Source organism: Cervus elaphus, chromosome 25 (genome assembly GCF_910594005.1).
Source record: "Cervus elaphus chromosome 25, mCerEla1.1, whole genome shotgun sequence".
NCBI classification, from domain to species: domain Eukaryota; kingdom Metazoa; phylum Chordata; class Mammalia; order Artiodactyla; family Cervidae; genus Cervus; species Cervus elaphus.
This window is the reverse complement of record NC_057839.1, coordinates 58936619-58964569: the sequence shown is the minus strand read 5'-3', so window position 1 is coordinate 58964569 and position 27951 is coordinate 58936619. Positions and strand designations below refer to the sequence as shown.

General features: G+C 49.2%; 1 protein-coding gene across 1 annotated transcript; it reads left to right on the top strand.

The window, feature by feature from the left end:
* The first annotated feature begins 235 nt into the window (after nt 1–235).
* OTULINL (OTU deubiquitinase with linear linkage specificity like) lies at nt 236–27488 on the top strand. Its single transcript, XM_043887507.1, has 8 exons — nt 236–550; nt 20367–20526; nt 20615–20646; nt 20747–20838; nt 22058–22207; nt 24252–24380; nt 25270–25539; nt 26544–27488. Exons 1-8 carry the CDS (start codon nt 493–495, stop codon nt 26715–26717), a joined length of 1065 nt encoding a protein of 354 aa, XP_043743442.1. The 5' UTR covers nt 236–492; the 3' UTR covers nt 26718–27488.
* Nucleotides 27489–27951: the final 463 nt, after the last annotated feature.

Here is a 27951-nt window from a genome sequence, read left to right as displayed (position 1 = left end):
ACCTTGCCACTGAGGTAACCCTCTCTCCAACATCATCCCACTCAGCAGGCTTCTTTCCTTCCCACTCAATGGGCCTCCGATATAAAACGCCAGGGAGGTCAAGGATCCCTCCAGGTGGCACTGCTAGGATAGTTCCTGAGACGAGGGTCTGCATCCCAGCAGTAGCTGCCCGCTTCGCAGCAGAGCACGCAGCCGCTGACAGCCGCTCCGACTGGGGAATCCAGAAAGGCGCGGAGGCCCCGCCCACTCCCCAGACCCCGCCCACTTGTCCCCGCCCCCTGTCGCTGCGCGGCCTCCCATTGGCGCTCCGGCGCGTCCGTCGAACCCCCCGGGGCGCCCGGGGGCCGGAGCTCAGACCGCGGTCCCCGCCCCGCGCCTCCAGCGCCCACCAGCCAGCCGCCTGGGAGCGAGACGCGGGCGCCGGCCGCTGGCCGCCGCGTCCGTCAGACCCAGCGGGCGAGGCTCCGCGCCCGTCGGCAGCGCGCGGCCGGCATGGCGGCGCGGAAGAGCCCCGCGCAGGAGCGGGAGCGGCCTCGCGACCACGCCTCAGGTGGGCCCCGGGCCCGCGGAGCGGGCAGCCGGGGACGCGCTCTCCTGGTCGGCGCAGCCTTTGGCGTCGGGGGGCCCGGGACCGGCGGTCCGAGGGGTGGGGAGTACGGGGGAGTGGGGAGGGGAACCGGGTGCAGCGTTGGGGCGGCCGTCGGGGGGCGCATCTCTGTCGGGAGCTGCGCCCCCGCCCCGGCGGGCAGGGCTGGTGCGGGTCTCGAGGCGGCGAGCGACCCGCCGAGGCGGCGCTGCCAGGTTCCCGGACGGAGAGCGCGGGCTCTCTTTGGGGTGCGGTGTGACGGGGTTTGGGGGGGGGGGCGTCCCGGCGCCGACGAGCGACGGCGTCCCCTCTGAGATCTCTCTCTCTTTGGGTCGTTGTCGGAGGGAAGTGGACGGGTTTCGCGCTTTGCCGGCAGAGGATGTGGTCCACACCTTCGCGGCAGTTGAGACCCGATGAGCGAACGGAGAAAACTCCCGGTTTTTGAAACAAAAACAAACATACCCCAAAAATGTCACCGGGGGCAGGAGCAGCAGCTGGATATGGCCCCAGGTCGCCAGGGTCTCCTCCCTCGCCGGACAGGGGGAGGGGGTTGTCCCTCCCTCCTTTGAACCCCAAGTTTGAGGAAGGGGAGCTGCCTCTCAGCTTGGAGCACGTTCCCGTTTGCGTGTTTCCCTGAAAGCCACCCCAGGGGGTGAGAACCCACCCACCGGTGCTTTTGGGGAGAGCGCGCGCCTGTTGCAGCGTCGATGGGAAATTGTTAGGACAGTTTCTTAATTGGGGGTCCTTGGTCCGGGCAGGAGCTTTTAATTCACACAGCAGTTTGATGGGTGTGGTGGGAAAACAGCAGGGTCAGGAGTTCTAGACATCATTCCGCCCAGGACCGTGTGCCTAGACGTCTACCATTTGGGGTTTCTGGGTCCTGGTCCCTGAAAACGAAGGCACACGGCTAAGCTGATCCATCAAGCCCCTCCCAGTCTAGAATTCTGGTGACTGACGTACCTCCCACTCCCAAAAGGTTGGAGAACGATCTCATTTTTCAACCTTTCTGCACCTTGGATTGTTATAGAATTAGCCAAATATTTTCTGCGGGTGTATTCATCTGAACTTTTTATTATGTGATTTTTCTTCCCTTCTCCGTGGCTTATTTTGGCAGAGAGCAGAGATGGAAGTGGAGGTAGGGGTACAGCTGGAAAAAGCTAGCTGGGGAGGCGGAAAGATGTCTTACTCTGGGCCTAATGGAGTTGCCAGGAATTTTCCCTGCCAACGCACCAAGTTCAGGGTGTGCCAGCGCTATGAGCGCAAAGAGAATTCTTTCCTCAGCCCCAGCCCATGGAGACTGCAGTCCGTGTGTCAGTGGAAGAGTGTGATTCAAAGATCAGGTTATGGAAAACTTTCTCCAAAACATAACCTACATGGACTTAAGAGCATAGTTTGCCTTCTTTGTTGGTCATGTTTGGGGGTGGGGAGGTGGGGAACGGGGGTGGGGGGGGTTGGGGGGGATGGACAAAGTTTTAAATCCAGTTGCCAAAGCTAGGGTGGAGACAGGTTTTTTTGTTTTCGATTTTTTTTACCTACCCTTAAGACTTTTGGTAAGAGACCAAGATTCACTTTTGCGATAATAGTGAATGTTAATAAATATTATTTGACAGTAATAAAACAGGCAACAGCAGAAGAAAACCCACTGAACAGACAGGGATGGAAGGAGTTTTTTGGTAGCCATTTTTAACTATTTCTTTTTAAGTATTTGGATACTGAGAATCATGAACTAAAACATGCGCAGTATTATGGGAAAGACACTGTCAGCAGCAGAATATTAGACCAGGAAGAGGCCCCATCGGTCATTTGCAGGAGAAGATGGGAAGAAACAGGGAAGTGCGACTAAGCTCACCAGTCCCAGCGTTTCCCTGGCGGGTCTGGCATTTGAGGAGGGGCTGTGTGCCCACCACTCCTTGGGGCTCCTCTAGCTTCTGGCCACCCTGCGAGGTATTTAACTTCCTATTGGTTCGGGCACTGCTGGGGTTTCTGACAGAGGCCCATCTCCATTTGTTTAGTACAAAGAATCGGGGATAAATGAGTTTTCAACCGTGTTCTCAGGAGCCACAGGGCTCCCTGTGGTTCCTGGGAGTTGACCTGGGGGACACAAACATCTGATGTGGGATGGAGGGAGCCCCAAAAGCCAAGTCCCCTCACTCAAGCTCCATATTAAATAACCTGTGTTTCTCTTCTTGTTTTATATGCTACTCTGGGTAATATTTTGTTTGGGGAAAAGAGTCCAGTGCTAAACAAAGAGTTTAGAGATAATGGTAATGGCTAATGTGTCTGAGTGCTACTTGTGTCTTTATTATGTATGAAGGGCCTAGAACCATGCTTGGCTCTAATAAGCTCTCAAAGGTTAGCTGCTATTCTTACAGTGATCATTATACTAGAAGGTAGTTGTTATTTTTATTCCCATTTTATGAAACTGTGTCCTGCACAAACTTGTAGATGCCCCCACTTTCCCATTTAACTAACTTTCCTGTTAATTAAAATGTGTATTCCTCAATATCATGGATTCCATTATTCCAGAGCCATTCAGGGGTGACCTACTTTATGTTTGAAGCAGGTGTTTTGTGACCCGCCCTACGCAGCCTCGGGCCTGGTCCCTGGGGTCATCACAGGTACCACCTGGGGCAGGTAGGTGAGTTTACCTGCAGAGCGTCTCTGAGTTTCAGGTGAGAGGGCAAATCAGAAGAGCTGGTGACCCGACAGCAGGTGGAGGCTGAGGGTGGTAGGGCACACCCAGCCGCTCCTCCTCTCGGACTGCAGAGGGGAGCTGAGAGCCGGCAGCTTGTCCCACTGCCCGTGCCTCCAAGGTCTTTGCTTTTAGGAGCAGAACCACACACAGGGGACCCCGGGAGGGACCGTGGTGGCCGGGAGCAGAGGAGTAATTGGTTCCCGTGCTCTGTGTGCTGTTTGGAACCTTGAAGAGAAAGGTTTCCCTTCCTTAAAAAAACAGTTTGAAAGCTGAGGAAAAAGAAAACAAACACTGCAATTGAAAACACATGCCCACACCAGAAGCCCACAGCAGAGTGCTTCAAATTTTGCAAGTAGTCCACAGCTGCTATTTATGTCGGCCTGTTCGCGTCGCACTTTTATTCTTCTGCTCTTCCCTGTGTGTGTGTGTGTGCGTGTGTGTGTGTGTGTTAGTGTTAGTCACTCAGTCGTATCTGACTCTCTGTGACCCTGCCAGGCTCCTCTGTCCATGGAATTCTCCAAACAGGAATACTGGAGTGGGTTGCCATTTCCTTCTCCTAATGCGAATTTTAGTAGTAGTAGTTTAGTCGCTAAGTTGTGTCCGACTCTTGCGGCCCCACAGACTGTAGCCTGTCAGGTTCTGCTGTCCATGGAATTCTCCAGGCAAGAATACTGGAGTGGGTTGCCATTTCCTTCTTCATCTGTGTCTGTGAGATGGACTAAATGCCAAATAAAATGTAAACTGTGGTACCATGTGTCTTAGCTGAGTAGAAATTCTTCATTGGCACAACTATTGAATTTGGAAGTGACGTTTTTTCCGTGGCTCCCTTGAGTGGGTGCGTTCAGTCTACAGCCCCCAGGCTGTCCCTGCCACAGTAACAGCGGGTATGTGCTGGACTCGGAGACACTGCTCATGGAGAGTGTTATGTAATCTTTACAACCACCACCCTGTGACGCCCAGGATGGTCACGGAATTTCCTCAGAGTTTCCAGCTAGTAAGTGGTGGCCAGGATTCAAACCGTGCAGCCTGGCCCCTCCCACAACAGATTCTGAACCATCCGCCTGCTTCTGTCTCCTGAAACGGTCAGACTGATACCTGGGGACACGCTGGTTTCCGAGCTTGTTGTTGTTGCTCTGTTGCTAAGTCATGTCCAACTCTTTGTGACCCCATGGGCTGCAGCACGCCAGGCTTCCCGGTCTTCCACTGTCTCCCAGAGTTTGCTCAAACTCATGTCCATTGAGTCAGTGATGCCATCCAGCCATCTCATCCTCTGTTGTCCTCTTCTCCTCCTGCCCTCAGTCTTTCCCAGCGTCAAGGTCTTTTTAAATGAGTCTGTTCTTCCCATCAGGTGGCCAAAGTGTTGCAGTTTCAGCTTCAGCATCCGTCCTTCCAATGAATATTCAGGACTGACTTCCTTTAGGATGGACTGGTTGGATCTCCTTGCTGTCCAAGGAACTCTCAAGAATCTTCTCCAGCGCCATAGTTTGAAAGCAGCAAGTCTTTGGCACTCAGCCTTCTTTATGGTCCAAGTCTTACATCTGAAAAACGGTAGCTTCCAAGGTTACCTCATCACACTTAAGCTGTTCTAAAGTAAAGTTGGGTTATCATTTTCGTACCATTGTTGTTGTTTAAGGGAACTCACAGTTCTGTGTACGGAAGAAGATTATGAAAATGTCACCATTATCGAGCTAAAACTTCCTACACGTGTGTTTCTTTATACACAGCTTTGAAGTCTCTATGTACCTTTTAAAGGAGTTAATGGACTGGTGTGTTTGACCTTTCTCTCCTGTCCCCTTGAATCCTCTGGTAAATGTTCAGTTGCTTAGGACAATCTGTTCTCAAAACAGAGGCTGTATATACATTTATTGATTTGTAATTAATTTAATAGAAAAACATTTAAATGTCACTTTACCTTAAGTCAACAGGGAAAAATTTTTGTGTATGTACTCATTTTTCCAGTGACCTTTTATATGAGTCACACTCTATTTTTCTACTTTTTCATTTAATCGAGCCAGAATAGACAGGTGCCGTCATGTTTAAAATAAGAGGATAATAAAACGTTTATGTTCATTTCTAGAAGACTGAGGACCATTGTCTGTTAGTACTGTTGCTGGGATTCCCAGGTAATAAACAACAGTCCCAGAAACTGTAGCACATAAAATGCTACGCTCAATAAATCTCTGAATTAAGAATTTAACAGTAAGTCTTATTGTTGATTTAGCCAGGTGACTCTGACTTTGAGCATATGTGGAATTGTTAGATGCATAGTCATTTAAAACACCTTATTAGCTCTTTCTGCTTACCCTGTTACTGATTTTTTTTTTTACCTGTGTCATTTTTTTAAATGTCTTTATTGAATTTGTTACAAAATTGCTTCCATTTTACGTTTCAGTTTTTTTTGGTGGTGAGGCATATGGGATTCTAGCTCCCTGACCAGGAACCCAACCTGCACCCTCTGCATTGGAAGGCAAAGTCTTAACCATTGGCCGTCTGGGAAATCCCCTTGTTACTTTTTTTTTTTTTATTGACTATTAGTTAGGGTTAGTCTTCCTGCAGGCTTCCCAGGTGGCACTAGTGGTAAAGAATCCGCCTGCCAATGCAGCAGACGTAAGAGACTCGGGTTTGATCCCTGGGTCAGGAAGATCCCTGGGAAAAGGGCATGGCAACTCATTCTAGTATTCTCGCCTGGAAAATCCCATAGACAGAGGGGCTTGGTGGACTGCAGTCCATGGGGTCACAAAGAGTCGAACACAACTGAAGTGACTTAGCACGTACGCACAGTCTTCCAGCAGATGGAGAAATAACATAATTGGAAGTCAGTTTCTCAGGAGAGTCCTCTCCCAATTCAGAGAGAAGCAGAATCCCAGCCCCTCCCCCGAGCACCAGTAGCTGCCTGGATACCTGCATTTGGCCTCCTGGGTGGGGTTTCCGTGCCTGCAGCCCCCAGAGTCATCAGGAGCCTTCCCAGCCCAGCTTGGCCCTGGCCTGCAGGACTCAGGCACCCCAGGTGGACTCTATGCCTTGGGCCCCACCTCAAAGGTCAAGGTGGACGTCAGATGTCAAGCCCAGGAGGCTGGAAGGGACCCAACACACTGGGGGTCTCAGTCTCAGGCCCATCAAACAGGCTGTCTGGAGGCGCTGCCCTGATTGTAGGGGGTGAGGTGGGGGTGGGGGGCAAGAGCCCCACCCATTTGTGTAAATCTTGTGAACTGTGAATCAAATACAGCTGTCTTTTTCTCTTAAAAGGAAGCGAGCCACGCGTCCTGCATCCTGCCTTCTCGTGTGCCCCTTACGGTGGCCCTGCACCCCTGTTCCCACCACGCCTCGTGGGCAGAGGCCAGGTCCCCAGGGGCTCAGGAGGTGAGGTGGGCGGGGACACAGGCTGTGAACCACGTGTAAACCTGCCTCCAAGCCAGGGCAGAGAGGGTTCCCTGGAGCGTTTGATCCCTCAGGTTGAAGAGAAGTGAACTGAACTTCTTCCCGGTCTTAGAGAAACACCAGGCGCACTGTGGGTATATTTCCTGGCCTGTGATTGGTTGTTGAGTCACCAAGTTGTGTCCGACCGGCTCTTGGGACCCCATGGACTTGGAGCCCACCGGGCTCCTCTGTCCATGGGATTCTCTAGGCAAGAATACTGGAGTGGGTTGCCATTTCCTTCTCCAGGGGCTCTTTCTCACCCAGGAATCGAACCCAGGTCTCCTGCCTGGAGGCAGATTCTTTACCGACTGAACTACGAGGGAATCCCATAGAAAAGCCTCAACTATTTTTTCCTGCTAAGTTTTTTTTTTAATTTGGCTGTGCTGGGTCTTAGTTGCGGCACCTGGGAGCTTCAGTCTTCGCTGCGGCGTGTAGGATCTTTAGTTACGGCGGGCGAGGTTGGTCAGGGGCAGCATTCAAACCCTCCCTTGCAGTGCATGAGGTCTAGTTCCCTGACCAGCGCTCAAACCTGGGCCCCCTGCCTCGGGAGCGAGGAGGCTCAGCCACTGGACTGCCAGGGAGGGGGTCCCAGGAGGGCCTCCGCTGTGCTGTGAGAGCTCTGAAGGGCCAGGAGACCTGGGTGCTCTCTGTCCTCCAGCTTGGCTTCCAGGACAGGTGAGAGGTGGGGGCAGTGGGAGAGATGGCCAGGGCAGCATGCTGAGGAGCGTCAGTCAGCATCCAGAGGTGGGGGTTGCTGGTGCTGGTGTCATTCTACTTGCTACTTAACTGGTGAACTGGGAGTTCGGTTCATAGCTAAGGCTGCCCGGCATCTTGAAATGCAAATGTAGCCAATGGAATTATTTGTATAAATGTGGCGTCCCTCAATTTTTGCACCTAAAGCCCTGCGAGACTCGGCTGTATTGATTCCTTCCTCTGAAATCTGAAGTAGAGAGAAAAATCACTCCACCTGAGAATGAGTTTATTAGATGGGTTCTATCTATGGTGTGGCCCTCTGTGTCGTTCCGTAAGCATTGTTAAACCCCCATTGGGGTGCTCAGCTGACTGTCATGACAAGGACTAGTACAGACACCGCTTGTACACCTACCTAGTACTGCCCTGCTCCTCGGGCTTTGATATTCCAGCGTCCTCTCCCACACAGACCTCACTGATGCATTCACAGTTTGGGGCCCGTAACATGTGCAGCTGCAGACCCCTCACCCCCGCCCCAGGCTCCTCAAGCTTCCTCTTTTGTTTCTTGATGTCTTTGAGAAATTGGTCACCTCCATGGAGGGCTTTGTGGGAAAGGCTGTGCTCTCAGGTCAGCGTGTGATAGACCTGCAGACCTAGGCAGGGGCGTCTCGGGGCGGAGTGTATGCTGGCATTTGTCAAGGGCTCATGTGTCTTCTGTCCACGCTCAGGGCATCTTGCCTGTGGTGCAAGTTTTGAGTAATGTTTTAAGTCCATTTTTTTTTTTTAAGTAGTGAAAACTTTTATATTTGGAATTAGCCAGCTGGACTGAGTTTAGATGATCCAGCCTTGTTGGCAAGTTGGCAATATCCAAAGCGTCATAGTCAGGAGCCAGTCGAACCCAGGCTTTCTTCTGTCCATCAGGCCTGGTCCGGGTTTTGACCTTAGCCACGTCAGTGTCGCAGCCTGTTGAACTGGGTGCTTGTTGGCCCTGACATCCACAGTGAACACGTGTGCTGTGGTCTTCTGCTTTTTTGACAGCTGACTCGGTGGTAAAGAGGGAATTTGCTGATGGCCTAGTGGTCAAGTTTGTTTCTCCTAGGAGTGCTCTCTCGAGGATATTTGGGCTGCCTCCTGAGCCGCAGTGTTCTGGGCTGCTAGAAGGCGGATGACCTCCAGGTCTTCTTTATCTTGTGGCTGTGGGCACCTCTCAACACGCTTTCTTGGCCTCAAAGCCTTTGTTTTGGTTTCGGCTTTGGGAGAGCCAGGGACTGCCTTCTTCACCCTCAGTGCCACCCTTCATGAATAAAAAAGAAAGCTCAAGTCTAGTTTAACTTCAGTTGTCTCACAGCTTCTTAAAATCTGATGCCTTGTGCCGTCACGTGACAGTTCTGCCAGCAAAACTCTGAAACATGTTAACATGGAGAGACCTCTGGAGGATGACGGGAAATGGCGGTAACTGGCCTGGCCTCCTTGTGTCTGTAGGGGAGGGAGCTGAGTTCCAGCTTCCTCGGCCGGCCGTCTAGGACCAGACCCAGAGTCAAGTTCCTCACTCCCTGGGGCCTGCCCATTCTTCTGCCTTGACGCCATCCCACTAGGTGACGGCTTCACACCTCACTTGCTGCTTTCTATTTACATGAGTGTAATTAAGGGAAGGGGAAACAGACTGGTGGCTCACCATTTCTGGCATGCGTGTTACAAGTCAGAAGGGATGGGCAAGATAAAGACAGTTAGGATCAGGTATGGTGGGATAACAGAGCAACCCTGAATGAGTGAATCAAGTTTATTTCTCTCATGGCAGTTTAGAGGTGGCTCCCCAGAGCTAGAAGGGCCTCCATGGTGTCAGAGGCTGAGGCTCCTTCCACTTTGTTTCCACCCTGCATGGCTTTTACAGCTACAGTTCCTCCTTAATCCAACATGGCTGCTGAATGTCATTCATCACACCTACATTCCAGCTGGTAGGGAGGAAGAAGGGCCGGGAGTACATACCCCTCTTTACATGGCTAGACCCACACATAGGGAGGGTAGAATGTAGTCTTTATTCTGAGGAGCTGCATATCCAGCCAAAGTCAAGATTCTGTTTCTGTAGAAGAAGAGACAACAGTTCTGGGGTTGGCTGGCAGTCTCTCCTGGAGACACACAGACTGGATTCTGACTCCATTGATTCATTTTATTTATTCGACAAATATTTATGAACTGTCTACTGTGTTTCTAGGGACCAAGAAAGCAGAGCGAAAACAGAAACAATTCCAGTCCTTAAGACATGTACCTACATGGGGAGACAGACCCTAATCAAACACAAACACAGTTGTGTAAACTGTGATGAGTGCCGTGAAGGAAGAGGACACCGCGTGCTGTGAGCGAGTGGGGCTGGGATGGGGTTGGAGAAGCTTGGCCCTGGGAAGTGACCTCTGAGCTGAGAGCTGGAGAGTAAGTAGAGTGTAGAGCATCCCAGACAGGGACGAATGCATCCCAGTGGTGGGCGTGGAGGCAGGGGTGAGCGCTGATGGAGATGCTGAGGGCAGCCAGTCATCTTGGAGCAAAGAGCTTTGAAGAGGCGCGAAAGCAGGGAGGAATCAGGGTCAGACCCGGCGGGCCCGGAGGTGGGGAGAGCACCCACCCCGGCTTACCTGGGACCGTGGGTGTCCTCAGATGAGGAACACTCAGCACTAAAACTGGGGAGGTCCCGGGCAAGTCAGGAGGAGTGGGTCACCCTCCCTGGAGGTCACATTAATATACAGTTAGGCTCCTTTATTATTAATTACAGCAAAGTTCCTTTTTTGGTTGGCGTAGCTCCAAGCCTTGGAAAGACAGCCACTGACTGGTGGAAGTAGCCCCTCGCCTTGGCCAAAGGGGAAGAGGCACACAGCACAGGGGGCACTTAAACTTGTTGGATGATGTGACCCGTGAGGCTCTTCTATCTGTGCAGTTTCCCCTGAGGGTAGTTTTGGAGATTAACTGGCAGATGATATATTTGAACTAACAGAAATAGGCAAGGATGGAGGAAGCCCCGACTGCAGAGCAGTGTGTCTCAGCACCAGTGATGCATGGGAATCATCTGGGATTTTTTTTAAAAAGGCGCCAGGACCCTGGCCAATAAATCAAATTCTCTACAGGTAAGGCCAGGGCCAGGGTGATTCCCTGATCCGTGGCAGTACTGCTGAGGCTTCGGTGAACACGTAGTTTGCTGGGAATATTGTAGATCACAGATTCTACTTCCGTGGGGCCCGAGGATTGCGTTTCTGAATGCCCAGGTGATAAGGATGTTCCTGGTCAATAGACTTTGTGGTGGTGGTCATTCGCAAAGTCATGTCCAACTCTTTGTGACCCCATGGACTGCAGCATGCCAGCCTCCCCTCCTGTCCTTCACCAACTCCTGGAGCTTGCTCAAACTCATGTCCATTGAGTCAGTGATCCCATCCAACCATGTCATCCTCTGCCATCCCCTTCTCCTCCTGCTTTCAATCTTTCCCAGCATCAGGGTCTTTTCCAATGAGCTGGCTCTTCGCATCACATGACCAAAGTATTGGCGCTACAGCATCAGTCCTTCCAATGAGTCTTCGGGGTTGATTTCCTTTAGAGTTGACTGGTTTGATCTTCTTGCACTCCAAGGGACTCTCAAGAGTCTTCTCCAACACCACAGTTCAAAAGCATCAGTTCTTTGGCATTCAGCCTTCTTTATGGTCCAACTCTCACATCCGTACATGACTACTGGAAAAACCATAGCTTTAACTACGTGGACTTTTGTTGGCAAAGACTTTGAGTACGATGCTCTGTAATGTTTGACGTTTGTTCTGAAGCCTCTGCTTTCTTTTTAGGAGAGCAGACCTGAAGGACCACGTTAAGGTAGAAGGGTCCTTGAGAGGTGAGAGGAGGAGGACAGGGAGGGCCCCGCCGTGGGCTCCCATCACTCGTGGGCCAAGCCTGACTTCTCAGTCGGTTCCGGCGGTGCTTGGGGTCACGTGTGAGGCTGGTTCCTGGTTCCAAGAGAACCAGCTCTCGGAGACCTCTGGCTGGGATGGTGCAATAAGCGATGCCTCACTGCCTTCTCACTTGTTTAGAGGCCTTTCCAGCTGACCCCCCTGGCTGCCAGGATGTGGGTCTTTCCTACAGCTAAGAAAAGCCCAAAAGATTTTTTAAAAATGACACGTCCATTGTGGGGAAAAAAAAATCAAACCAACAAAAAACACACACCACCAACTTCAGACTGGAAATGGTGTTGAAGAAGGGAAGCCAATTAGAAGGATTAGTAATCATTAGTGACAGAGGCCAGATGATTCTGAGGAATGGAAAAATCACTGTGGGGCGAAAGTGGCTTGTCTCAGAGTGTCCCGTTAGTTCTCCCTGGGTCATGTGTTCATGAATGATCTGTGCTGGGGTGTGGAAGACAAGCTTGATCTTTAAAGGTCTAAGAGTTGAGAGGGGGACAGAGCATCACAGAAGCTGAGTGGGAGCAGTGAGCCGAGTCCAGTGATGTGAAGTTTCGTGGGGATGTGTGCCAGCTGCTGGGGCTCGGAGAGCTTGCCCTGTGAAGTGGATAAGCCCTTGCTTCCCTCCCCAGATTCTGAACTTACCAAAAGGTGGACATGGGAGTCAGGGATTTTTTTTTTTTTTAACATCAGCTGGGTAGTAAAATCCTGTGTCTTAGGTGGTGTGGCCAGATGGGCTTGCTGGCAGTGCCTGAGGTGTGCTGACCCCTCAGAGGTCAGGCCTCTCTCCCAGAGAGGTGGCCTCCCCCCGGGCCCCTCTCTGCAGGCAGGCAGTAGTGGGTTGAGCTGAGCAGAGGGTCTTAACACCTGCTGTCAGAGAAGTCTCCCACCTTCAAGAAAGAGCAAGGGGAGAGGAGTGGAGGCCAGTACCAGACCTCCAGGAAAATTCTTCCACCTGGAGGTTTGGGGACAGGGGGGACAAGAGCGCCTCCCCCCCTCGCCCCCTTGAGCAGACAGGGAGCAGCAGGTCTCAAGGGCTTCAGGTCAATGGTAGGCTGACTGCTAATACAGTCACAGACTGCAATAATGCGAACGGATCATTGATACCGAGTCTGGTCAACCACAGCCCAAGGGCCACTCACTTTTTCTGTGGCCTGCAACCTATGAAAGGTCTTTACATTTTTTTTAATAGTTAGGGGGGAAAAAATAGTCAGAAGAGGAATTCCTTTTCCTGACATGTGAAACTTACATGAAATTCACATTTCAGCGTCCCTAGGAAAGTTTTCTTGGGACACCGCCCCACTGTGTATTGTCTGATGGCTGCTTCCACTCCTCTGGTGGCCCATCTGAGCGGGTGGGACGGAGGCCAGATGGCCGGCAGTGCCTGGAAGCTTCCCTCTTCGGCCCTGCACGGAAAGCTTGCTGACTCCGCTGGAGAGCAAAGCAGTGGTCACGTGGTCGATGGCTCTCCTGCCTGCGTCACACCCAGGACAGTGTGTTCCTGCCCATGGTCACACTTTAAGTTGGGGGTGGATCCCCAGAAGGATCACAGGGATGGGGAAGAGGCCTCCCTCCCACCCGCCACCCTGCACCAAACCATGTCAAGTGAGGCCTGGTAGGGAGACCTGGGGTATCTGAGCTAGAAGAGGACAAGGCACTGTGGGACGACAGCTGCCTTCAGAGTTTGTGCTCGTTAACTGTTTTGAATTCTTGGAAGAAAAGTACTCAGGGAAGGCGGTTGTGTAGTTAATTCAAGGGGCACTGACCTTGAGTCGGAGCACTCGGGTTCAAGTTCAGGCTTCTGCTTGCTTTCTCCGGGCTTCAAAGATGAAGCGCGCGTGTGCACCAGTGGCCAGATCCACAGTGAATTAAGGCTCAGCTTTCACCTCAGAGGGGCTTTCTGGCCCGTAGGGGACACAGTCATGAATACACTGGACCAGAACCCACCTGCAATGTGGACCTTGGCGGGGGGGTGGGGTCAGGGGGTACTGGGGGAGGGATTCATCCTGCCGAGGGGCTGGTGTGACTTGAGCCTTAGAGAACAAGTAGGATTCCAGCCCCTCCAGCCCAGAGCATCCTGTGTCCCTGTGAAATGGTCACTAATCTGAGAGGCTGTTGTGTGGAACGGGACTTGGACGTGTTCCTCGTGACCCCAAGCAGTGATGACGCACGTCGTGGTGACAGGTCTGGTCACGCCAGCCTCTTGCTTCCAACCCAGCAGGGGGCTTTCCTTGCTCTTCAGCATCAGCGTCTCCCAAGGGGATGCAGCCTTGCTGGTCTCCCCTCAATTTCCCGTCCAGGCTCTGGGTCCCAGCCCTGCCTCATGTCCTCAGGAGAGCCTCCCCCAACTGGGTCAGATCCCTGTGTTACCCCCACCAGCGTCCTCTGCACGGCCTTGGTCGTGCTCCAGACACGCGAGGACAGTCTATCCAGGTGTGACTGGATGGAGGAACGTCCTGTCTTCCCAGTTCACTGTGGTAGCATCGGTACCTGGCCCGCAGAGCAGCGTCATCTGTAGTCGTAGAATAGTGATAGATCTGATCGATGGAGAAACACCCTAGAAAAGGAAATGAGCTCCCATCACTTCCCACCCCCAGAGGTGTGGAGACACTGATGGTGACCACGTGGAGGGGCTCAGCCGACAGCTTACGCAGATTCACGGCCTGTATGTTGTGAGCACGCTCGAGGCTTCCTGTGTCTGATTACCACCCTCCCGCATCACTGTTGGTCTCCACTGTTGGGGAGACTCTTGCAGATGACTCATCTGAGGTTCTGCAGCTAGAAAATGGCAGAATAAAGACTGGGTCCTAGGCTCATTCCGCCAGCCTGCTGTCTCCACTGGGGCCAGGCCAGGGAGCCTGCCTGGAGTTCTGGGATCCCTGGAGCCTAGCCCACCTACTGCTTCTGTGTTTTTGCAGTTGGGTGGGTTTTAAGCCCCCTCCACAAGGTTAGAAAATTCAAGTGATAGGTGGCATTGAACACACCTAACGATGCACCCAGTATGTGAGGACACTGAGCTATGGTGTCATTAAAAACGTGGTACAGTCCTCTCAGCGTCGGCAAAGAGCGTTTCCTGCTGCATTTGCTGAACTCTGGGTTTGCAGGAAGGAGCCTGGGGTGGACGTGCCCAGTCCCGGGGGATGTGGACTGTGCACCTAGCTTGAAATCAGTTGTCTGACAGTCCTGTGACTCACTGGTCACGACTTTCAAGATAAAAAGCTTGCTCGTTGGCGGTTCTCTTCCTCAGTGATACTGATCTTGTCGTTGTTGGTTATAGAACTTTACTAAGTGGAAGACTGTTGTTTCTTAAGCAGGATTAATATCTGAAATCCAAAAGTGTAGAAAACCTTTGGACCTCACCATATCCAAGATTTGTGAAGAGGATATTTGTTCTATCTCCCCCATAACTGACACAGAAACAACCAAATAACCTGTGGTTTTGCACGAGCCTGAGGCTGTGCTGGTTGTTAGAAACCCAGGCTGTCCCTCCACTGTGCTAATGTTCTGAACACCTCCAGCGGTCCCCCGGGCTCCAGACTATTCAGAAACCTCGATGACCTAACAGGATTTGTTCTGTGTGTTTATCGTTCTGTTTCCACATTGCTTCACTTATTCCTTTGGACGTACAAACCACATTTTGCTTTATGTCTCAGAACTCAGCTCTGAGAGAGGTGACCCACTGGGGCAGACAGCATGAGGACTCTGTGTTATTCTGAGTCCTGGCGGGGCCCTGACACCAGGACGTGTAACCTGGGGGCCTGGACAAGCTGGCAAGTAGCCTTTCCCAGCATCAGGGCACCGTGCCACCAGACCCTGAATTCCCTGGAGCCAGAGACCGTGTCTTTTCACTTCACTGCCTGCCAGTCCAGCTCCCAGCCCAGGGTGGGAAGTAGAATAACCGAGGGGTGAGGGGGGCTTCCAGGGCCCCTCCCTGTCCACTGAACCACGTGGCCGCAGTTGACTCCTCCCTGGGGCGGGGGGCCTTTCCCATCCCCTCTCCCTGGTTGCTTCCTAACCTGTCAGGCTCTCTTGGCCAGTCTCCTGCTAATTAACCAGAATATGGCCTTGAAGCTGATAGAAATAGCTGTTGTATTTTTCAAGTTTAAAAGTATTTTTGACCTTGAAGTTTCAGGGCTTTTTAAAAGTATTTTGTATTGGGGTATCAGCTCAGTTCAGTCACTCAGTTGTGTCTGACTCTTTGTGACCCAAATGGACAGCAGCACTCCAGGCCTCCCTGTCCATCACCAACTCCCGGAGCTTGCTCAAACTCATGTCCATTGAGTTGGTGATGCCATCCAACCATCTCATCCTCTGTCATCCCCTTCTCCTGCCTTCAGTCTTTCCCAGCATCAGGGTCTTTTCCAATGAGTCAGTTCTTTGCATCAGGTGGCCAAAGTATTGGAACTTCAGCTTCAGCATCAGTCCTTCCAATGAATATTCAGGACTGACTTCCTTTAGGATGGACTGGTTGGATCTCCTCGCAGTCCAAGGGACTCTCAAGAGTCTTCTCCAACACCACAGTTCAAAAGCATCAACTCTTTGGTGCTCAGCTTTCTTTGTGATTCAACTCTCACATCCATAGATGACTACTGGAAAAATCATAGCTTTGACTAGACGGACGTTTGCCAGCAAAATAATGGCTCTGCTTTTTAATATGCTGTCTAGGTTTGTCATAGCTTTTCTTCCAGGGAGCAAGTGTCTTTTAATTTCATGGCTGCAGTCACCATCTGCAGTGATTTTGGAGCCCAAGAAAATAAAATCTGCTACTGTTTCCTTTTTTTCCCATCTATTTGCCATGAAGTGATGGGACTGGGTGCCATGATCTTTGTTTTCTGAATGTTGAGTTTTAGGCCAGCTATTTCACTCTCCTCTTTCACTTTCGTCAAGAGGCTCTTTGGTTTCTCCCGGTGTTCTGGGTTAATTGGAGTATAGCCAATTAACAGTGTCGTGGTAGTTTCAAGTGAACAGCCACGGGACTCAGCCATGCACACACATGTATCTGTTCTCCCCGAACTCTCTTCCCACCCAGGCTGCCACATCACATTGAGCAGAGTTCCATGTGCTGACGTTGTTCGGTCGCTCAGTCGTTGTCTGACTCTTTGCTCCCTCACAGACTGCAGCACCCAGGCTTCCCTGTCCTTCCCTGTCTCCTGGAGTTTGCTCAGATCCGTGTCCATTGAGTTGATGCCATCCAAGGAGCAGAGTTCTGTTTGCTCTAAGGCAGGACTTGGAAGTTTTGGGGTTTTTTTGTTTTTTTTTTTTTTGGGAAGTTTTTAACAAGGTGATCTTACCATGTGATCTGTCTCAGACATCTAAGTTGAACTGCCTTTTCTGTCTTGTAGCTCAGGCCTAGCTTCTGCCCCCCAGGCCCGCTCTGTAGCCCTTGATCTGCCTCTGCTTCAGGAGCGTGTGAGTGGGCCAGGCTCAGGGGGCAGAGGAGCTGAGGGTGGGGGCAGTGATGCCCCGGGTGACCTGGTGGGAGTGGACGGGGTGGAGGACTGGAGGGCCGGCTCAGCCCCGGGGCACCACCGCAGATAGGAGGCCAGCCAGACCCTGGGGGTCTCCGGGAGCGTGACCCTGAACGTCAGGGCAAAAGTGCTGTCAGTGTCATCACTCAAGCTTCCGGCTCTTCTGTGTCTTTTTAAGTTTTGTTTTCAGGTTTTTTTTTTTTCTTTTTGGTTTCCTGTTTGAATTATTTCAGTTTTGGTACATTTTAGCGAACGGAAAAAAAAAAATTCTAACTAGAATTTTACCACAGGAAAAAAAAACAGGCGCTTTTAATTTTTTCAGTCACAGTCAGTGGTCTCGTCGGTCACAGGTGGGATGCCAGTGTCAAGATGGCCACACTCTGGGCTGCAGGAGGCTCTGGTGTCGTCACCCAAGGAGATCGCAGCTCCCTGGGTGTTCCTTCCGGGCGTATGGGTGTGGGTGTGACTGTGTGTGTGGTGGTGGGGGATGGGGTCTCTGCAGGTGGTAATGCTGGGGATGGGTTTGTGGGGAATGTGTGAGACCTACTTCACCCACTTTCCAGCATCACAGAAATGCCCCGTGCTTTATACATTACCTCATTTTCAGCCACCACCCAGGTGGTCCAGCCCAAAAGTCTTAAAAAGAAATCTCATTTTTATCTCCTGATGAGCCTTAAAAAAGATCAAATCCGTCTTTCCTGGCAGCGCTTTTCTTGACTGCCAGAACCCCGCCCCCACCGCCCAGTTCCCCTTGTTTCTGACCCTCGTTCTCCCTCCTCTGTTGAATATGTTGAAAGACTGACTCCCTGATGGTGGAACTTCTTTTCCAGTTAGTCCAGGGGGCTCCCCCCAAGGCCAGCTTGTTTGGGAGGGTGCCGGGTAGTGGAGGGGAAGTGGGGCGGGTGGGTGCTGACTTCCGTCTGTCTGGCTGGCCCAGGGGGATCCCAGGAAGAGTCTGACGTGGAAGATCTTATCCCCTCTCAGCTGGTTTTGGGGAAATGAGATCTGACTCACAAGACCATCAAAGTTGTGATCATGATAGTCTTCTGCTTGGCACCTCACTTGTGGTGTTCGCCTCTGTATCTGTTGTTTGGAGTTATAATCCTCTTACAGGTGAATTTTTTTTTTAATTTTTAAAGAGTCTAGATTCCATTTTCTGTAGCAGAGCTGATTAGGGGTCCACTCAGCTCCGTCCTTCAGAGGTGGGTAGGGGAGCAATACGGCGTGCAGCTTGACCTTGCCCAGGTTTGGACTCCAGCTCTGCAGGTTATTTAATCTTTCTCACCCTCGAAGTGTCCTCAGGTGATAAAATAATAATGAGCATGGGCTGGGTACTTCCTGTGTGCCTGACCGAGAGCTCAGTATTTCCTTCAACCGTCCAGCAGCTCCAAGAGGGGGCTCCATGTACCAGGGTAACGGTAACAGCGCTCCCTGCATCCTGGCACTGGGGGGTCCTGCCCTCCCTCCCTCCCTCCCGCAGTTAAGGGACAGACACTTGGGGGCGTGGAACCCCCCACCCCGTGTACGACAGGACCAGGGCAGGAGCGAATGAGACAGTTCCTAGAAAACATGTGCCAGAGAGTCTGGCACAAAGCTCAGATTGTAGCTCTTTTAATTAACTTAATTAAAAATCATACTTTTTCCTACTAAAACACCGTGTTTTCCTCTCCTTTGACTGAGAAGCCGCACTCCTGATAATGTTTGCATATGAAGTTGTCTGAACACCTCCTGTCGTCTCTGAGCTCCAGGCCTGAGTCCTGCTGGTACCCACAGCAGCGCCCGTGGTCCACTCCCTGGCCCTTCATGGTCTGAGTTATTGACCAACACCTGTGGGTACCCTGGGCCGAGTGAATACAAGGACTTTAGGCTGCTGATCCCATTTTTCCCGAAAAGGGACTGTTTAGCCCTCCCATGATTTTTCTGATAAGTTGATCAGGTCGTCCTTTCTCCAAGTTTGGAGGTAGGGTTTAATTTTGAGGTTTAGGGCAGGAGGCTAGGGAAGTCCATGTGTGTGGGTGTGGTGTGAGGAGACCGTAGTCTGTGGTGGGTCCCCATGGAGGCCCCGGCAGCTGCTGAGAGGGCTCAGGCTCAGGAGGAGCTCCCATTTCAGGGGTCTCAAATCAAACACCCCAAGGGGCTGGGCAGTACCTTTAAGAATGCAGTATGTTGGTTGGAGGCTGTGACCAATGAGAGCCGTGCCCCATGAAGGCCCCGGCCCAGGGCCTGCAAGCCCTCCATGTCCACAGAAAACCAGGATGACCCAGTGGGATGTAGGCAGATGCTCCTCAGGGGTCGCCAACCTCCAGGATATAATGCCTGAGGATCTGAGGTGGAGCTGATGTAATAACAGAAATACAGTGCACAGTAAATATACTGTGCTTGAGTCATCCCCAACCCCGCCCCTCCCCAGTCCATGGAAAAAAATTCTTCCATGAAACCTGGTGCCATAAAGGTTGGGTACCGCTGCTCTAAAAAGCTCTTCATGGAAGAAGAAAGGTGACTGTGTTACCGTGAGAAAAGCATCACCATTCCTGGGCTCTAGGGAAACCGAGGCACGCGCATAACGGTGGGAGTGTTAACCGACAGTTTGCGTGGGGAGGCGTTCTGGCAACATCTGTCACAGCTGGAAGTGTGCACACTTCTGGACCCAGAGTTCCCTCTTCTAGAAATTATCCTAAAAGACACCATGAGTCCACAGGACTGGTGGAGTGGAATGTTTGTAAGAGTGAAAAATGTGGAAACAATCCAAACGTTCATCAACGAGTCAGTGACTATGTGCACATATGATGATCTGTCTTTATACTGTGATGTTATACCTCCTTTCAGAGGAATACCGAAGAGTTTTTAGTAAAAATCTTACCTTATAGATTTAAATGCGTTACACCTTGCATTTTTAAACAATTCATTAAAATTTTTCATAAGTGTCTGCTGCTGCTGCTAAGTCGCTTCAATCGTTTCCAGCTCTGCAACCCCATAGACAGCAGCCCACAAGGCTTCCCCATCCCTGGGATTCTCCAGGAAAGAACACTGGAGTGGGTTGCCATTTCCTTCTCCAATGCATGAAAGTGAAAAGTGAAAGTGAAGTCGCTCAGTCGTGTCCGACTCTTAGAGACCCCATGGACATGGAGGGATCCCACCATCACACAGCTGAATAAGCCGGGGAAGACGGGTTTTATATTCAGCTCTGAGGGATTCTGAAACCCTTGCTCTTTATGTTCCCTTTTCCTCTTGAATTTTGTAAGACAAACACATTCTTATGTACGACACTGATTATTCAGTATTTAGGTTGAATTTTTAAATGCTCTAAAATGTCTGTCTAAATCAATGATGACCTTTTACAGGTATAATTATCCAGTGTATTTTCTTCCCCTTAAATAAAGCAGGCTTGTGTAATTGTACTTCATAATTTTTTTTATTGAAGTCTTGTTGATTTACAGTGTTGATTTCTGCTATACAGCAAAGTGACTCAGTTATACACATACATACATTCTTTTCTGTACTCTTTTCCATTATGGTTTATCCCAGGATGTTGAATATAGTTCCCTGTGCGCTACAGTATTATTACTGTTATTACATTTTTGTAGGAAATGACCAAGTTCATTCCTGGACACTAGTCACCAGCCAAGCCTTAGATACCGCATGGAGAGTGGTGAAGGGGTCGGTGACGTTGGCAGTTTCATTTCTGGCGGCCATCCTCTGCTACTTCAGAAGGCTGCAGCTGTATTTAGGGCACCGGCTGAAATGGTATGTGGCTCTGTCATCTTTAAATTTAAAAAATGCCCTTGCTGTTCAAAATAGAACTTTGATATTATTATTTCCATTTATCTTTTAGGTGGATTGGATATCTGCAGAGAAGATTCAAAAGTAAATATATTCACACCTGTGTTTCCTTATTTTAAGAGAGGGTTCAGGAAGGGAAAAGGGAAGGGAAAATTCACCACTGTGTATTTTTGATTTGGTTCAGGGAACCTCAGCGTGGAGGCGGAAGTTGATTTACTCAGTTATTGTGCAAGAGAGTGGAAAGGAGAGACACCCCATGCCAAGCTGATGAGGAAGGTGTGTGTCTGTTTATTCAGGTCGTGGTGGATGGAGAATTTGTGTGTAAAAATCAGGAAACCCACATTCCACTGCTACTGCTAAGTCGCTGCTGCTGCTAAGTCGCTGCAGTCATGTCCGACTCTGTGCGACCCCATAGATGGCAGCCCACCAGGCTCCTCTGTCCCTGGGATTCTCCAGGCAAGAACACTGGAGTGGATTGCCATTTCCTTCTCCAATGCATGCATGCATGCTAAGTCGCTTCAGTTGTATCCGACTCTGTTCAACCCTATGGACAGCAGCCCACCAGGTTCCTCTGTCCACGGGATTCTCTAGGCAAGAATACTGGAGTGGGTTTCCATTTCCTTCTCCATGCATTCCACTGTGCTTTACCAAATATGGAGCCAGGAACAACTGTGGCTGCAGTTAAAAGCCAGACAGCCACTAGGCATTACCTTCAGGCCTTTCACCTAGCGCTGGGGCCTTCCAGGACTTGGGTAAATTAGGCTTGTTATTTCAGGACACTTGAGCATTGTACCCTTTTCAGCTCTCTCCTGGCCAGGGCTATTAAAAGCCCACCAGGGGGCTTCCCTGGTGGTCCAGTGGCTAAGACTCCCATTGCAGGAGGCCTGGGTTCAATCCAAGGTCAGGGAACTAGATCCCATATGCCACAACTAAAGATCCCACATGCTGCAACTAAGAGCTGGCACAACCAAATAAATAAAGATATATTTTTAATCTGCACATGCATTGGCGACTTCTGTCCTTGAAGGAATCAGGCACATTGACATAAAATATTTGGAGGATTTTTTTAGACCAGACTTTCCATCAGACCAGTCTTGGTAAATATCCCCAACTGTGTTGTCAACCTTGTCACTAGCAAAAGCCAAAAAAAGTCAAAAAGGAAAAAGAAGTAGTTTTCAATTACTCTTTAGCATGGACTTAAAAGTACATATAATAGTTTTCACTGCAGTCAAGTTGTAGCCATCCTCTCCCCACAATGACATTCCCTGACTCTTGGGCTTCCAGGAAGTTATCAACTAAAATAGCATCACATGGACTCTGTACACACAAAAGTCACTTGAAAATTGCACGTGGTCGCATCCATAACCCATGCTGGTTCTGCTTCTGTTGTCCACTTTATTTGGGAGTAGCGCCTTGCTAAAGATGCCATGAATTAGCTTCCTTTAGTCTCTTGTCCAGTGGAATTAAGAACGGCTTTTTCGTCTGGTGCCAATAGGCTTACGAGGAGCTGTTTTGGCGGCGGCATATTAAATGTGTTCGACAAGTCAGGAGAGACAACTACGACGCCCTGAGGTCGGTGCTGTTTCAGATCTTCAGCCGGGGCCTCGCTTTCCCATCCTGGATGAAAGAAAAAGATATTGTGAAGGTACGTTAGGTCCTCACGCTAGAAATTTGGCAGAAGTCATGCTGATGGGAACTGCAACACAGAGTCCGGGGTCTTCCGCGGGTGGTTTTGTATTGTACACACGGTGTCAGGAGATGGAAGGTCCTGTGGCTCAGTCCTCTGTCTCTCACGCCAGTTTGCAAAGAAATCATCTCAGATAGTCGTACTCAATTTTGTTTTTAATGCCAGCATCTTCTCTTGAGAAGGGCGTCTGTCTTTTGTAAGTAAAGTGGTCCTTTAATCCAAAGCACAGTGTGTGAGCTCCATCCCAAAGATGCCCTCATATCCCTTTTTTGCCAATCCGTCTCTCAGCCCAGGCATCCACTGATAGGTTTTCTGTTCCTTTAGTTTTGCCTTTTCCGGAATGTCAGAGAAGTGGAATGACCCACTGTGTAGACTTTTGAATCTGCCCCTTTCACTTAGCATGATGCATTTGCAGATAATCCGTGTTGTTCCGTGGATTTGTGGTTCAGTGCTCTTATTGTTGAGTGGCGTTCCTTCATATGAATAGAGGACATCTTGTCTACCCATTCATGCACGAGTTGAAGGATATGTGGAGTGCTTCCAGCTTGAATAAGGCTGTTACAAATACTCCCATTCAGGATTTTGTATGAACTTATGTTTTCATTCCTTTTGGGTAGATACCTAGGAATGAGATTGCTGGGTCTCATGATAGGTTTTTCTTTAACTTTATAAGAACCTGCCAAGTCTTTTCTTAAGTGACTCTGCCACTTTGCCTTCCCACCAATAACATGTGAGTTCCAATTCTGCTACATTCTCAGGTTTCTTGTTTGCTTTTTAGCCCTTCTAATAAGGGTGCATTTGTATCACTGCTTTTGGTTTGCATTCCTCTAAGAGATAATGATTTTGAGCACCTTTTCAGGTACTAATTTGCCCCCCACATTACCTCCATGGAGAAGTCTCAGTTTAAATCCTTCACCCAACTTTGTAAATTGAGTTTTGAGGGTTCTTTATTATTCTGAATAAAAGTGCTTTATCAGATATGTCATTTGCAAAGATTTTCTCCCAGCCAGTGCCTTGTCTTTTTTCTTTTCATTTTCTTGACAGTGCCAGGCAATATATTCTTGATGAATAACCTTAATTTTTATTTGAATGTAATATGCCTGTTACATAAGTGTGAGCAAATTCTAGGAGATAGTGATGGACAGGGAAGTCTGGCGTGCTACAGTCCATGGGGTCACAAAGAGTCGGACATGGCTTAGCGACTAAACAACAATGATATGCCTAACCACAGATGCACATTTAAGGATGGAGAAGCAAAGAAATATAAAGTATATGCATATATATAACTCCACATGGTTTGTTTCCTTAACATCTTTTATTTAGAGTTGTTTTGGTAGTTTAGTTTAATGTAGCAGTTGTCAAGTGTATGCTGTGTGCCAGCCCTGTTGCTGAGGACAGAGAACATAGCTGAGACCCTGGGCTCCACAAGCTCAGCGGGGTGGAAGATGGATCAGATACCCACAATGGATCAGATTCTTATGCATTCCATGATCATATTTAATCCAACAAGAGTCCTGAAAAATGGATAAGATTGCCCTTCATTTACAGTGGAGGATGCGCTAAGAGGTAACATAACTAGTGCTGGTTGAGTAACCTCTCAACAGACCAGTGAAGAGCTAGGTTTGAACCACAGAAAGCACCCTTCTATAATCCATGTGTTCCCTGAAGTATTGGGTTGGCCAATTACGCTAATGCTGTTTGGTTAAACATAACTTCTAAATGGATATACCTAGGAAGTCTGGGAAGTGTTTTATGTAAAAAGATTGTTTCTGTAGACATAGTGTTCATTCACGTTTTCATCTGTTGTAAAACTGTGAATCAAGAAGGTGATCCAAATCAATCCACAAATCTAAAAAGAGACTATGTTTTACTTAACTGCCATTACAATCTTTTACACTGAAGACTTCTGAATGAGATAAGATTACCCGCTGTGCCATATTCCGAGCTGTGTGTCCGACACGCTGAGATACTGACCACTCTTGGCATCTACTTCCTTTTCAAGCTTCCTGAAAAACTGCTCTTTTCGCAAGGTTGTAATTGGATCCAGCAGTACAGTTTTGGTCCTGAGAAGTATACAGGTTCCAATGTGTTTGGAAAATTACGCAGATGTGTGGAATTACTGAAAACACAGGTGAGTATCCAGGGGGAAAGGACGAGGAATAAGAGCGTGCATCCCACACGCAGCCACTTGCCTCCCATGTCAGGCATGTCGCTCTGTGTCCTGTGAGAAGGAAGTGCAGGCAGAAACACTCGTCTAGTAACTGACCATTTCCTTTCCCGCTCTTTGTTCTCCTCCCAAGTAATGATCGAGAGCAATGTTGTTCTACACGGTTGTTGGGCCAGTTTTGGCTAACTAGCCAGCCAACCTTAACGATCACATACTTTCGTTTTTCTAGAAAAATGTGGTGTGAGGTCCAGACAAGACACTGGGAGATGCCCTTTGGAATGCACCCTGTTAGTAACTCGGGGACAGCACAGATGTTATCATTTGACTAAAGAGTTTTTCCTGCTTTTTACAAGACACAGATTTTAGATGTTGAAATGAATCCTCCTTGGGAAATGCCGTTTCAGTGCCACAGCTTTCTGATCTGTAAAACTAAAAAAATGAGTAGTCTCAACTCTGTACCGTTATTATGAGGATTTAATGAGCAAATACCCATAGATTGCTTTATACTCCACCCTGGCACACAGCTAGTAGTGAAGAATGCTAATTAGTACTCTTTGTCACTGGACTATCCTTTGTGTAATCTGACATCCTTAGAAGTAGCTTTAGGAGGCTGACTTCTTTAGTATTCTACCTAGTAGACAGTGTATTTTTGAAAAACTATCTAAGTTACTTTGTTGTTGTAAAAGTAATCAATACTTAGAGCTACAACAATCAGTGTCAAAAAATATAAAATAAAAAGTTAATGGGTCCCCTCATTAATCCCTGGTTTGTTTTACAAGTACTTTAAAGATTATGCAATTGTGTATGTATTGACCTTTCTCTTCTAAGTTTCACTTAACATCTGTGTTTTTAGTGGACTGAATTTAGTGGGATTAAAGATTATCACAAGAGAGGAAGTATGTGCAACATCCTTTTTTCTGATGCTCTCCTGGAATATAAACTTTATGAAGCCCTGAAGTTCATCATGCTCTATCAAGTCACCGAGGTTTATGAACAAATGAAGACCAAAAAGGTCATCCCCAGTCTTTTTCGACTCCTGTTTACCCGGGAAACCTCATCTGACCCCTTGAGCTTCATGATGAATCACCTGAATTCTGTCGGCGACACGTGTGGACTGGAGCAGGTAATCGGGGCAGAAGAATCGTGTGTCTGATGAAGGACAATGTTGGCAATACTTGAGCATGTAGGTGATTGCAGTTTACTGTCAGCAGTGATAAAACCAGCTGCAGAGTGGCTTGCGTGCTGAGTCTCTTCAGTCATGTCCGACTCTGTGCGACCCCATGGACTGTGGCCCACCAGGCTCCTCTGTCCATGGAATTCTCCAGGCAGGAATCCTGGAGAGGGTTGCCATTGCCTCCTCCGGGGGATCTTCCTGGACCAGGGATCGACCCTGGGTCTCCTGCCTTGGCAGGCAGATTCTTTACCACTGAGCCACCCGGGAAGCCCGCAGAGAGGTGGTGGGTGGGTATTACTGCCCTCCAGTCAGGAAGAGTGATACAAGCCTTCCTGCCCCACACTGGCTGCTGTGTCTTCGCAGCTCGGTGGCCAGCCAGCAGCAGTGCCGGGCGCCTGTCTGACCTTCACGCTGCCTCTCAGGTGGGAACAGGCTCTCCCACTACAGAGGTTACCTGGCAGGAAGTCCAGCTGTGAACTGAGATTAACATTTGGAAAGCATGTGGTTATTTAGCGCAGGTAAACAAAAGTTATTGAAACTTTAAAAGTCCAGACAATGCTTTTCTATGTGCATAGCAAAGGGGCTTCGTTTTGCCTTGCTCTCCTAGGAGGTACTCAAAATTACCTGACATTTTAATAAAAATTAATTCATTTAAAATGATTTTTTTTAAAAAAGTTAGAAAACGGGATAACTCTTATTGCAAACATTCCTTTATATTTTTTCCAAACAGCTTGCTCTGTGATCCCCCTACAGAGACCTTTCTCTGTTTGTCTCCTGCCTTCCACGCAGACGTCTTCCATGTCTGTCCCCAATTCCACACCCACGCACGGTTCACGTGCGGGTCTGGCCACGAGCCCATCATCTCACAAGCTGCAGAACACTCTCCCTCCACTGGAGGGGGAGGTGGGCATTTGGGAATGTGCATCCGTGACCTTGCTTTCATCTCCCCACAGATTGATATGTTTATACTCGGATACTCCCTGGAAGTAAAGATAAAAGTGTTCAGACTGTTCAAGTTTAACTCCAGAGACTTTGAAGTCTGCTATCCAGAGGAGTCGCTCAGGGAGTGGCCGGAGATCTCCCTGCTGACCGAGAACGACCGCCACTACCACATTCCTGTCTTTTAAGTCAGGCTGGACTGGGCTACAGCTCTCGCCAGTGACAGAAGTCACCCTTGCAAGTAGTGTTTCTAGAAAACCAAAGCTGGCATTGCTGCCGTGGAAGGACTCGGGACCTCCCTCTCCAGGAGCGCAGGTACCCTGGACAGGGGACCCCGTGGTGCCTTCCCTTTGTTCACACTGGTTTCCTCCAGCGCAGCTGCACTAATGGGTTTGTGGGTTGGTGGTTTGCCCTTGTTTGTGAAGATTCTGGCCACTTCACACACAGTAGGGCACAAGGACATTTAGTTTGAACAAGAACAACAACAGGAAACAAGTGAGAAGAAAACAAGTATGGGAAAAGGACTAAAGGGAAAGAATTTCTTTGGCTGTAACCTTTTATGTTCTTCATTAGGAATCTTGTCTTTGACTGACTTGGGATCTTCATAAGCATGGCCTTATTTTATAAGTATTACCTTCCCAGGAATCTCTGTGGTATATTGATTTTCCAGAACCCTTTGATTAACTTTAAAATTGTGCGTGTGTGTGTTTATACTCACATGCACGTATACATGTATAGTTTTATATATACATATCTAAACACATACATACACATAGCCACTACTTTGTAATGTTGTACAGTTTGTTTTATATCTCTTTACTTTTTTTTTTTAAACTGTTGCATCTGGCCAGTTTAATATGTTTTATATAGACCAAAAAGATACATTCTACAGATTAAGGCAACTGAATGACAATTATTGAACTGTCACAAAAATATTAAACTGGTGTATTTAATGTGTATTTATTTACATGTGTATTAATGTGTGTAGGTAGAAATCATGCCCGCCCCCGCCCCAATATCTGTATTCTAATCCCTGGAACCTGTGAATAGGTTGGGTTAAACAGCAAAGGAGAATAAGGTTGCAGGTGGAACTAAGGTACTAATCCACTAACTTTGAAATAGAGAGAGTGGTCTGGGTTCTACAGGTGGGCCCAGCATAATCACAAGTGTCCTTAAAGTTGAAGAGGGGACTTGGGAGAGGATCAGTCAGGGGGAGATGGGAGGAAGCGACGAACAGTAAGAGAGACAGAGGCAAGGCAGCTGGTTTTGGTCACTGCAGCAGCTACGAGGATGTCACTGCAGTTACATGAAGGAGCCACAAGCTGACGGCTGTGGGCGGCCTCTGGAAGCTAGAAAAGGCCAGAGAACACATTCTCCCCTAGAGCCTCAGGCAGCAACGAGGCCCTGCCAACACTTCGATTT